Genomic DNA, 12,815 nt, shown 5'->3' with positions numbered 1-12,815 from the left:
GAGGGAAGATGCCAAGGCCATGTAGACCACACAAGCCATACCCTTCTACCTGGACGTATTAGCATGTTATTAGGGTAACAATGGCCACTTGGGGGACTTGAATCTCTGCTGCCCCTATAACAGGCCTGAAAGCAGCAATAATGCTGCTGAATTAAATATTGATCAGTCGTTTAAGCGCCCTGCCTTCCCCCAAGGTCAGAAACGTTTGTGACATCAGAAACGTTTGTGACAATGACCATAGGAGTAGGCAAGACCGCACAAACTGTTCTGGGACCAGCCTATCCTCCACAGATGGCAGGGAAAGCAGATCAACATAGAAGCCTGCAGCTACTTTAAGGCATGACCAGGTAGACACTGGTCTGGGAGCCCTTTCTTAGTGCCCTACTCAAGATTTAAGGCCGAGAGTTGTTCCTAACATGTGACCTGATTACAGTGATACCCAAGATACACCACCGGTGTTGTTAACAAATGGGAGCAAATTAAGCATCAAATCAAATGTTATTAGTCACATGTGCCGGATACAACATGTGTAGATCTTACAGTGAAATGCATACTTACAAGCCCCTAACCAACAATGCAGTTTTAAAAAATACGATAAGAAAAATGAATAAAAGTAACAAGTAACTAAAGAGCAACAGTAAAGTAACAATAGCGAGACTTTTAACAGGGGGGTTTGCGCCCAGGCTCTGTCGCAGCCGGCCGCGACCGGGAGGTCCGTGGGGCGACGCACAATTGGCCTAGCGTCGTCCGGGTTAGGGAGGGTTTGGCCAGTAGGGATATCCTTGTCTCATCGCGCACCAGCGACTCCTGTGGCGGGCCGGGCGCAGTGCGCGCTAGCCAAGGTAGCCAGGTGCACGCTGTTTCCTCCGACACATTGGTGCGGCTGGCTTCCGGGTTGGATGCGCGCTGTGTTAAGAAGCAGTGCGGCTTGGTTGGGTTGTGTTTCGGAGGACGCATGGCTTTTGACCTTCGTCTCTCCCGAGCCCGTATGGGAGTTGTAGCGATGAGACAAGATAGTAATTACTATCAATTGAATACCACGAAATTGGGGAGAAAAGGGGGTAAAATGTATTATAAATGAATAAAAAATCAATTTAAAAAGTATTCAGACTTTTACTCAGTACTTTGTTGAAGCACCTTTGACAACGATTACAGCCTCGAGTTTTCTTGGGTACCTCAAGCTTGGCACACCTGTATTTGGGGAGTTTCTCTCATTCTTCTCTTCAGATCCTCTCAAGCTAATGTCAAGTTGGATGGGGAGCATAGCTGCACAGCTATTTTCAGGCCTCTCCAGGGGTGTTCGATCGGGTTCAAGGCCGGGCCTCTCAAGGACATTCAGAAACTTGTTCCGCAGACACTCCTGCGTTGAATGGCTGTGTGCTTAGGGTCGTTGTCCTGTTGGAAGGTGAACCTTCACCCCAGTCTGAGGTGCTTTTACTGAGGAGTGGCTTCCATCTGGCTACTCTACCATAAAGGCCTGATTGGTGGAGTGCTGCAGAGATAGTTGTCCTTCCCATTTCCACAGAGGAACTCTGGAGCTCTGTCAAAGTGACCATCGGGTTCTTGGTCACCTCCCTGACCAAGGCCCTTTTCCCTCAATTGTGCAGTTTGGCTAGTGCGTTCAACTCTAGGAAGAGTCTCAGTGGTTCCAAATATCTTCCATTTATGATTGATGGAGGCCACGGTGTTCTTGGGGACCTTCAATGCTGCAGACATTTTTTGGTACACTTCCCCAAAGCTCAATTTCAGGTCTCATAGCAAGGTGTCTGAATAGTTACGTAAATAAGGGATGTTTTTTATTTTTAATACATTAGCAAAAAAAATAGAAAAAACAGTTTTTGCTTTGTCATTATGGGGTATTGTGTGTATATCGATGAGGGATTTTTTGGGGGGATATATTCTAGAATAAGGCTGTAACGTAACAAAATGTGGAAAAGGGGAAGGGGTCTGAATACTTTCCGAATGCACTTTATTTCCGTTAGGGAACGCCAAATCTGTGAAGTGCACTTGTGCAATAACTCAATTCGCCCTTGCATTCCTTTTAAACAATGCAGTTTTGAGAAACGAGAAATGGTCAAGTCAACAAAACTTAGTCCACTCTGTTCGTAACAGATTCTAGATTTGGGAACAGAAAACTGAACAGAATGTCAGCCATGTTTCATCTCGCGCCCTCTTCTCCCACTTCCAGACACTGGACAGAATTGGTGGTGAGAAGAAGTTCGAAACGGATGCTTCAGATTTATACATCCTGTGAGAGATCTGGCTCCTTGCTCGAACTGTGGTGATATAGTAAGTCAGGAAACAGTCAATTAAATGACACATTCAAACTTACAGTGTAAAGCTCGTTGAGGACCTTCATCAAGTCTTCCTGAAGCTGAAACGTTATCTCCTTACTCTGAAAAAGAGAGAAAGAAAGTGTTCAATGCGAGACATCTATCATCTTTGCAGTACAGTCACATATTTATACATTGTCACATGGAACAAACAAGTATACAGAGTTGGGAATAGAGTAGAGCCTGGTAATGAGGTCATCAAAAAGAGAGAGTTGCCCATAGAGCCGTCTGTCTGCATGGCGTGAGAGAGATCTCAAATTAATTAATTAAATCTGCCATCAGACATGAGCCCACAATTAATATTTCTGAGATTCTCCCTACGGGGAAATAACAGTTATTTGATTGATGCAGAGTTAAAGCAGGGGTCTCAAACTGGCAGCGTGCGGACCAGATGCGGAATAGACACCGGCTGGAATGCGGTTCTAACCAACCAGCATTCAGGATTAGACCCACCTGTTGTATAAAATGTGATAAGGCACATGGATATCCCATTCAACTTATGTATTACCTGGGCATTAGCACACAGTTTTCCACACAGTCTCACACAAACCCTATTATCTGGCCCCTAACTCATTGTGGAGGCCTTTCCCAGCCCTCAGAGGGCTGTGAAACATGATCTATCCCACCACAACTGTGGTTTCCTGTATGGGCATGACGCCATAGCCAATGAGGAAGTGTCTCTGCTGAGGTCAGCAACCTCCCTGATCCAGGTGGATCTGCACACATCCTAGTTGCCACAAACACCCATGTTAGAGTGAGCCACTGCAGACACAGTCAACAACACTCCAATGGAATGTCATGGGTTGGAGTCGGGACTCTCTAGCTTAGCCGCCATATCTGAATAATGTGCTTTAGCCAACACCTCTACGCTCTTGTCGTCATGCCATACATGTTTGGGATGACAAACACAGCATACCAGGGGAGTTGGCTAGAGCACCAACAGTGAAACTCTTAGTTAGAGCATCTATGATTGTTTGAAGGAGGAAGTCAGGGCACAAACAAACACAGGTCCATCACAAAGAGAGCTCTGCTCTACTGTAAGTCCTGCTGACTGACTGGTGGAAGAGGTGGTGTCCAGTCCAAACATGTGGATGTAAACCATAGAGGATTAGCCCCCGTTGTGTGTGTGTGTTTGTGCATGCATGCGTAATTAAGTAAATCAATCAGTCTCCTCTGGCTGACCCATTCCAGCCTACACCTGTCCTGGCACTGGCCTACACCTCCTCAGCCAGTTCTCTTTTACTTACATATTACCACACAGACAGCCACCGGACAAATCGACTTAGCCATGTATAAATAGAGCTAAGTCACCTAAGTGGAAGTTAAGGTGCTCTCACATACAGAGAATGAAGAGCAGAATCTATAAGCTGGTAGTGGCACTGAGTTTTGGGCCAGGTAAATTATGGACTGGAGAGATCATTCCTGTTGCTCAAAATGTGTGAAGCAGGCTGCAACAAAAGAAATACACACACAACAGTTCAAAAGTTTGCGGTCACTTAAATTATTTTTGAAAGAAAAGCACATTTTTTGTCCATTAAAATAACATCAACTTGATCAGAAATACAGTGTAGACATTGTTAATGTTGTAAATGACTATTGAAGCTGGAAACGGCAGATTCTTTTATGGGATATCTAGATAGGTGTACAGAGGCCCATTATGAGCAACAATCACTCCTGTGTTCCAATGGAAAACGCTTTTGCAATTATGTTAGCACAGCTGAAAACTGTTGTTCTGATTAAAGAAGCAATAAAACTAGCCTTTAGACTAGTTGAGTATCTGGAGATTTGTGGGTTCTATTACAGGCTCAAAATGGCCAGAAACAAAGAACATTCTTCTCACACGGAAAGCCTTAATTTCTTAGAACAAGAATTGACTGACGAGTTTCAGAAGAAAGGTCTTTGTTTCTGGCCATTTTGAGCCTGTAACCGAACCCACAAATGCTGATGCTCCAGATACTCAACTAGTCTAAAGAAGGCCAGTTTTATTGCTTTTTTAATCTTTAAAATCAGCCGTTTCCAGATACAATAGTCATTTACAACATTAACAATGTCTACAATGTGTTTCTGATCAATTTTATGCTATTTTAAATGGACAAAAAAATATATTTTCTTTCAAAAACAAGGCCATTTCTAAGTGACCCCAAACTTTTGAATGGTAGTGTATAAAGTTTGGACACACCTACTCGATCAAGGGTTTTTCCTTTATTTTCAACATTGTAGAATAATATTGTAGACATCAAAACATTGAAATAACACATATGGAACCAAACAAGTTTTAAACAAAGCAAAATATATATTTTTGATTCTTCAAAGTAGCCACCCTTTGCTTTGATGACAGCTTTGCACCCTCTTGGCATTGTCTCAACCAGCTTCACCTGGAATGCTTTTCCAACAGTCTTTGAGTTCCCACATATGCTGAGCACTTGTTGGCTGCTTTTCCTTCACTCTGCGGTCCAACTCTGATGCAGCACTCCATCACTCTCCTTCTTGGTCAAATAGCCCTTACACAGCCTGGAGGTGTGTTGGGTCATTGTTCTGTTGAAAAACGCTGATAGTCCCACTAAGCGCAAACCAGATGGGATGGCATATCGCTGCAGAATGCTGCGGTAGCCATGCTGGTTAAGCGTGCCTTGAATTATAAATAATACACAGACAGTGTCACCAGCAAAGCACCCCCACACCATCACACCTCCTCCTCCTCCATGCTTCACAGTGGTAACCACACATGCTGAGATCATCCATTCACCTACTCTGCGTCTCACAAAGACACGGTGGTTGGAAACAAAAATCTCAAATTCGAGCGCATTAAGGAAAGATATTCCACAAATTCACTTTGAACAAGGCACACCTGTTAATTGAAATGCATTCCAGATGACTACCTCATAAAGCTGGTTGAGAGAATGTCAAGAGTGTGCAAAGCTGTCATCAAGGCAAATGGTGGCTACTTCGAAGAATCTCAAATATAAAATATATATTGATGTATTACACACTTTTTTGGGTTACTATATGATTCCATACGTGTTATTTCATAGTTGATGTCTTCACTATTATTCTACAATGTAGAAAATAGCATAAATTAAGAAAAACCCTTGAATGAGTAGGTGTGTCCGAACTTTTGACTGGTACTGTACTGTACGTATAGAATCACATCACATCCACACACACACACACACACACACACACACACACACATACATACACACACACACAATGTTATGATTACCTTTAAAGGTCTTCTATTATTTAAAGGGGAATGTAAACTGGGGTTTTTCCAACACGGATCATTTATTAAAGGACTAACACAAATGGGCTTCCCCTTTTAAGTGCACTGTTTATGAGTGATGCTAACCACATCTGAGTGAGACAGGAAGAGACAAGAATCCACTGAGCACCCCCCAGGGGTGATGGGTTTCATGTTGCCTCCAACATTAATTAGGCCCCAGAGAGGGACTGTACATAACCCTGGAGTCAATTTCTGGTGGCTGCTCCATATGTCAGAAGAAACACACTGGGACTCTAGTGAGAGGCTACACAAATCATATTGGCTCATATACTATACAGAAACAGTAATTGGAGTTAGTCTAGTAATTGACCAAGCCGGGTAGTAAATCAGTAAATTGTCAAGCTCTAATCCTAATGAAGTGTTAAAACACTTTACACTGCGCGTGATCAAATGCCAAGAGCAATTTAGTGGTACCTGGTGCAGTTTTGTGTTTCCCTCACCCTTCGTCCCTACCTCTGTAGTGAATGAATGCAGGAGTGTGCAATGGAGTAACTTGACAAACTAATACCTTCCTTTCTCCTCCCTCCATACAGATGAGGCTTTCAAGCCTTGGGAGAAATTCACCTTGTAGTTCCACCAGAATGGGACTTCCATAAATAAAAGAGGACTAAGTAAAACAAAAAGCGAGTTGTATGAATAATGAAAAGAGAATACATGTGATAAGACCTGCCCGACCATGAATGGACTGAGTGACAAAACGTGTATTTAGAGGTTTCTCCTTCGAACAAAGACAAATCGAGGTAAGCTGCGACTTTCTTGTGCACAGTACTATTCATAAATAAACATAGCATGAACACAAGCCAATGGTCAACTGTTAGGATATTTCATTTAAGGTTCTATACAGCTACACCTCATAACATAAAAAGGTAGAAAAGTTTGGAATTTGAAAATATAAAAACACTAGTGTTTGATGCCAGGATGACAAAGCAGCAGCCCTCTCGTGTTAAAAGAAGAGGAGCTGTAGTAACTGTGTTGTAACTGGGGGGCGTCCCCCGGTGTTTGTCTCTCGTTAATGGAGAGATCAAAGACACGGACTCACTGATTAGAGGGCAGGTGTGTCTCTGCTCCCCTGTTACAGACTCTTTCTCCCCCCCACCCACCAGGAGGATTCCGATTGGTTTGGCCCCTGGCTGCCAAACATCACTATACGAGCCAGAGGGGAGACACAAACACACACATGCACGAAACGCATCCACACAGTCACAAACACTGAAGACCTAACGGTGTCTGGTGACTGCAGGTCATTGCCTGTGTGTTCAAGCAGTCTCTTGCCTGTTGTGTTCAAGGTCAACCAACAATTATAATTGGTGGAGCAATAAGGAGGGATAATCATTTCTCCCCTCATGTACTGTGTGTAATGTCTGAATGCAAACGTCTTCATATGAGGGATGCTATGAACTAAACCTCATACATTATATTTTCACTCTTATCAATGCTTCTCAGGTACCAACTAACAGAATGAAGTCCAGTATAGTCTTGATTTAAATATCCAAAAATGTATACATACAGTATAATTGCTTTGATTGCATTGCAGGAGGGGAACACGTTGATGAGTTTAGTGGACTATCATTTTAAACATCAGTAATGTGGGTTGAGTGGGGGAAGAAAAAAACATCTGACAAAACACTGTCTGTCTGTCTGTGTGTTGTTAGTGTGTAGACCAGTCCTCTGTACCAACCAGTTTAAATCACTGAGACAATAATGACTTCAACCATAAATAAAATACCCCTTTTGTTTAGTCTTGATCTAGCAGACAGATTTAAAGACCCCTCTCTTTTAGTCGTGATCTAGCAGACAGATTTAAAGACCCCTCTCTTTTAGTCGTGATCTAGCAGACAGATTTAAAGACCCCTCTCTTTTAGTCGTGATCTAGCAGACAGATTTAAAGACCCCTCAGCGAAAGAAATAGGAAACATTTGATACAAAGCACCCCATTGAAACAGGCCCTGGTTTGTCATTTTCAGGGCTGTGGTTGGTTCATGTGACTCCTGGTGCATAGGAGAGCTCATAATCTGGTAGGGAGTTGTCCTCTTTGTGGCAGGAGTGAAACAGGCGGCAGCAACATTAGTAGCAGGGTTTCTGTCATGAGGTCAGACCTCAGATAGGAGGGTTAGGTAGGCCGTTTATGCTTATGATCAGGGCAGTGTGGGATGAGGAGGGTCCTCTGTACACACCCCAGCAACTGAGCTGCCATCAAGATGTCATCAGACACAACTTGAAACATAATAGTCCACTGATACACCCAACCATACATCAAATCTCTGAGAGCAGTCCAGTGTATCTAAGGCTGTAGATTGATAAATGTATAATTAGCAGCAGGGACCAGTTTTGTCCTGACTATGTGAATGAGCCCAGGATTTATCCAACATAATGGGGTACTGGAGAGCTCCATGATCAATTAAAGACAAGTGGTAAGGAACAACTCCTGTCCCTAATTAGTTGCACTTCCTTACGTGGGATCACTGGGATCTCACCTCGTCTGACCTCTAACCTCTGTGACCGCATCTAGCCAGGTCAAAGGTCAGAGTACAAACTACATTACAGATCTCACCTTCTTGAGCAGGCGTGTGGAGTCCTCGCTGATCTGCATGAAGCGCATGATGACGTTGTTCAGGTAGATGTCACTGAGGGTGGCGTGGTCCTTGCTCTCCCTCCTCACCTGGTTCAGCAACAGGTACCAGCAGTTAACCGGGGACAGCAGGTTCTGGTCCTTCCTAAAAAGGATTTATAAGACACAAGATATAAGATGACCCTCTTTACAGAAAGATTTTCACTTGACTCCTGTTCATTCATATAAAACAGAACAGTGACTGTGCACAACTTCATTATCATACACTGATCACTGCATAGACAAACGAGATAGAGACACTGACAAGTAGAGACAGGGAAATGTAGGGATGTGTTCAGGCACCCTAAGAAACAGAGGTGTGTGTGCGCGTGTGCCCTCTTGCCTGGCTCTCTGAAGGCGGTCTTTGTCATCTGATTTGATTATTAGGATCCCCATGAGTCGACGCCAATGGCGACAGCTAGTCTTACTGGGGTCCGAAACATAACGAAAAATACATTACAGACAAAAGGCTTTACAATTTACATACAGTACCAGTCAAAAGGTTTGGACACACCTACTCATTCAAGGGTTTTTCTTTTGTTTTTACTATTTTATACATTGTAGAATAATAGTGAAGACATCAAAACTATGAAATAACCCATATGGAATCATGTAGTAACCAAAAAAGTGTTAAACAAGTCAGAATATTTGAGATTATTCCAAGTAGCCACCCTTTGCCTTGATGACAGCTTGGCACACTTTTGGCATTCTCTCAGCCAGCTTAATGCTTTTCCAACAGTCTTGAAGGAGTTACCACATATGCTTAGCACTTGTTGGTTGCTTTTCCTTCACTCTGCGGTCCAACTCATCCCAAACCATCTCAATTGGGTTGAGGTCAGGCGATTGTGGAGGCCAAGTCATCTGATGCAGTACTCCATCACTCTCATTCTTGGTCAAATAGCTCTTACGCAGCCTAGCGGTGTGTTGAGTCATTGTCCTGTTGAAAAACAAACCATAGTTCCACTAAGTGGAAACCAGATGGTATGGCGTATTGCTGCAGAATGCTGTGGTAGCCATGCTGGTTAAGTGTGTCTTGAATTCTAAATAAATCACAAACAGTGTCACCAGAAAAGCACCCCAACGCCATCACACCTCCTCCTCCTCCATGCTTCATGGTGGGAACCACACATGCGGATATCTATTCATCTACTCTGCATCTCACAAAGATTTAGCATGGGTCCTCATATCCTCAAAAAGTTATACAGCTTTACCATCGAGAGCATTCGGCCTGGTTGCATCACTGCTTGGTATAGCAACTGCTCATCATCTGACTGCAAGGCGCTGCAGAGGATAGTGTGTACGGCCTAGTTCATCCCGGAGTTCAAGCTTCTTGCCATCCAGGACCTATATACTAGGTGGTGTCAGAGGAGGGCCCTAAAATTTGTCAAAGACTCCAGCCACCCTAAACATAAACTGTTCTCTCTGCTACCGCATGGGAAGCAGTACCGCAGCACCAAGTCTAGGTCCAAAAGGCTCCTTAACAGCTTCTACCCCCCAAGCCATTAGACTACTAAACATCAAATGGCTACCTGGACTATTAGCGTCGACCACCTTTTTTTACGCTGCCACTACTCGCTGTTTATTATCTATGCATAGTCACTTCACCCCTACCTACATGTACATATTACCTCGACCAACCTGTACCCCCACACATTGCCTCATTACCCCATGTATATAGCCTTGTTATTTTATTGTGTTACTTTTCATTTCACTTTTTTGGGGATGGTATTCGCTAACTTTTTTTTTTTACTGCCATTGTTGGTTAAGGGCTTGTAAGTAATCATTTCACTGTAAGGTCTACAGCTGTTGTATTAGGCACATGTAACAAATCAAATCGTATTTGAAACAACAAACAGCAGGGATCTAGACAGCCACAAGCCCGGGACAATCCGCGGTCCCAGCCACAATGGCTAACTGTCGAGAGCTGCGTTCAAGCCCTCAAGAAAACACCGCTGGCTTGATTAGGCAGCTAGCTAGCACCTAGGCTAGCTTCTAATCCAAGCAGCTTTCAGACCCGGCCTTATTCGGCAGGATCACTGGACAGATAGTAGCGGTCCCGAGTCATAGGATCAAAACTCAAAAGGTAGCTATCTAGTAACCAAACTTTTTCTATAGACGTTCACAGCAACAAACTTTCCAAAATAACTAACCGAGCTCTACCTTGTTCTGCGTTCAACAGGAAGTGACGTGAAAAGCAAATGTGTGCTTGGAGATCTAGGTCTCAGTTACCTGACAGCTCTGTCCTGTCTGCTCAACACTCACCTAGCGAGATGTTTAAAGACTTCTTAATGTGGATCAGGCCCAAGCCTGGCCAAGGCTTTCGACTCTGTCAATCACCGTATTCTTATCGGCAGACTCAATAGCCTTGGTTTCTCAAATGACTTCCTCGCATGGTTCACCAACTAGTTCACAGACAGAGTTCAGTGTGTCAAATCGGAGGGCCTGTTGTCTGGACCTCTAGCAGTCTCTATGGGGGCACCACAATTCTCAGGCCGACTCTTTTCTTTGTATATATCAACGATATTGCTCTTGCTGCGGGTGATTCCCTGATCCACCTCTACGCAGACGACACCTTCTGTATACTTCTGGCCCTTCCTTGGACACTAACCTCCAAACGAGCTTCAATGCCATACAACACTCCTTCCGTGGCCTCAAACTGCTCTTAAATGCTAGTAAAATCAAATGCATGCTTTTCAACCGTTCGCTGCCCGCACCCACCCGCCCATCCAGCATCACTACTCTGGACGGTTCTGAACTAGAATATGTGGACAACTACAAATACCTAGGTATCTGGCTAGACTGTAAACTCTCCTTCCAGACTCATATTAAACATCGCCAATCCAAAATCAAATCTAGTATCGGCTTTCTATTTCGCAACAAAGCCTCCACTCACGCCATCAAACTTACCCTAGTAAAACTGACTATCCTATGGATCCTCGACTTCGGCGATGTCATGTACAAAATAGCTTCCAATACTCAGAAAACTGGATGCAGTCTATCACAGTGCCATCCGTTTTGTTACCAAAGCCCCTTATACCACCCACCACTGTGACCTGTATGCTCTAGTCGGCTGGCCCTTGCTACATATTCGGCGCCAGACCCACTACCTCCAGGTCATCTATAAAAGTCTATGCTAGGTAAAGCTCCGCCTTATCTCAGCTCACTGGTCACGATAACAACACCCACCAGTAGCACGCGCTCCAGCAGGTATATCTCCCTGGTCATACCCAAAGCCAACACCTCCTTTGGCCGCCTTTCCTTCCAGTTCTCTGCTGCCAGTGACTGGAACGAATTGCAAAAATCGCTGAAGTTTGAGACTTGTGTTTTCCTCACTAACTTTAAACATCAGCTATCTGAGCAGTTAACCGATCGCTGCAGCTGTACATAGTCCATCTGTAAATAGCCCACCCAATCTACCTACCTCATCCCCATATTGTTTTAATTTACTTTTCTGCTCTTTTGCACACCACTATCACATCATCATCTATCACTCAAGTGTTAATCTGCTAAATTGTAATTACTTCGCTACTATGGCCTATTTATTGCCTTACCTCCTCACGCCATTTGTACACACTGTATATAGACTTTCTTTTTTTCTATTGTGTTATTGACTGTATGCTTGTTTATTCCATGTCTAACTCTGTGTTGTTGTTTGTGTCACACTGCTTTGCTTTATCTTGGCCCGGTCGCTGTTGTAAATGAGAACTTGTTCTCAACTAGCTTACCTGGTTAAATAAAGGTGAAATAAAATAAAATCACAAAAAAGTATTTGCTAGTAAGTATTAGCTTCCACAGCCCTTTCCAGGTGATGAGTGCCCTATATAATAACATGCACTATATATCAGCACTGAGTGCACACTGCACCTGTGGGGGAGTTGGGTTGGAGAGTGTGTATCAACAACATTTCTGGGGCATAGCTGGAGCAATGTTTTAAGCTGATCTGACATCTCGCAACAGGGGAGAGAGGCTGCCACAAGCTTACATAAACTTAGGAAACTAAAGACTTCCTTGTTAGATAAGTTACTTTACATGTAGTAAAGTTTTAGAATAGAGCATCACAAGAAACAATACAGAAAGAGGAAAAGAAAAGAGGCTAAGAGGGAGAAAGAGAGAAAGCGACAGACAGAGTGAGACATGGCTGTGCTTAAGCAGCGGCCTGCAGCAGGCTGAATTCCTAAATGTAATCTAAAACATTGCTCCTGCTGTGGAGCAGAGCAGTTAGCCGAGGAGAGGAAGGAGGACAGAAGAAAGGCCAGGTCCTGAGGCCTTAGGGCCAGCTGGCAGGAATCATATGGAACACTGGAAGAGCTCCACCCCGAAGGTCAGTCAGCAAAGACAGGCAGTACACCCACACTTGTCAACGCAACAGGTGAAACTCTGTACCCTCGCCCTGGCACATGGCCAATGCTGCATCCCTGAACTACATAACTCTTTGATGATAGCTGCTGGAAGCGGACAAAACATCCCGGGCCACAGAGCTGTAACATTCCGTCTCTCTCGCTCGCTCTCTCAGAACTCTCTGGGAAGTTTGGAAAACAGGAACTATAGTGCATGTGACAAAAGACAGGACAGGAAATGAAAAACATCCTGG

The 12,815-nt window shown here is 43.9% G+C and overlaps 1 protein-coding gene across 4 annotated transcripts in view; it reads right to left on the bottom strand.

Moving 5' to 3' along the window:
- Positions 1-12,815, bottom strand: part of LOC109867273 (SLIT-ROBO Rho GTPase-activating protein 1) — a 148,119-nt gene that overhangs the window by 80,741 nt on the left and 54,563 nt on the right. For all 4 annotated transcript variants that reach the window (XM_031801749.1, XM_031801745.1, XM_031801747.1 and 1 more), the window contains exons 3-4: positions 8,168-8,330; positions 2,333-2,395 (exon numbers count right to left, since the gene is read on the bottom strand). In XM_031801749.1, the coding sequence (XP_031657609.1) occupies positions 2,333-2,395; positions 8,168-8,330 (226 nt within the window). The remainder of the gene's footprint in view (positions 1-2,332; positions 2,396-8,167; positions 8,331-12,815) is intronic.

This window comes from Oncorhynchus kisutch, linkage group LG22 (genome assembly GCF_002021735.2).
Source record: "Oncorhynchus kisutch isolate 150728-3 linkage group LG22, Okis_V2, whole genome shotgun sequence".
In the NCBI taxonomy this organism is placed as follows: domain Eukaryota; kingdom Metazoa; phylum Chordata; class Actinopteri; order Salmoniformes; family Salmonidae; genus Oncorhynchus; species Oncorhynchus kisutch.
Note: the sequence above shows the minus strand (reverse complement) of the source record. Positions and strands in the feature narration are given on the sequence as shown.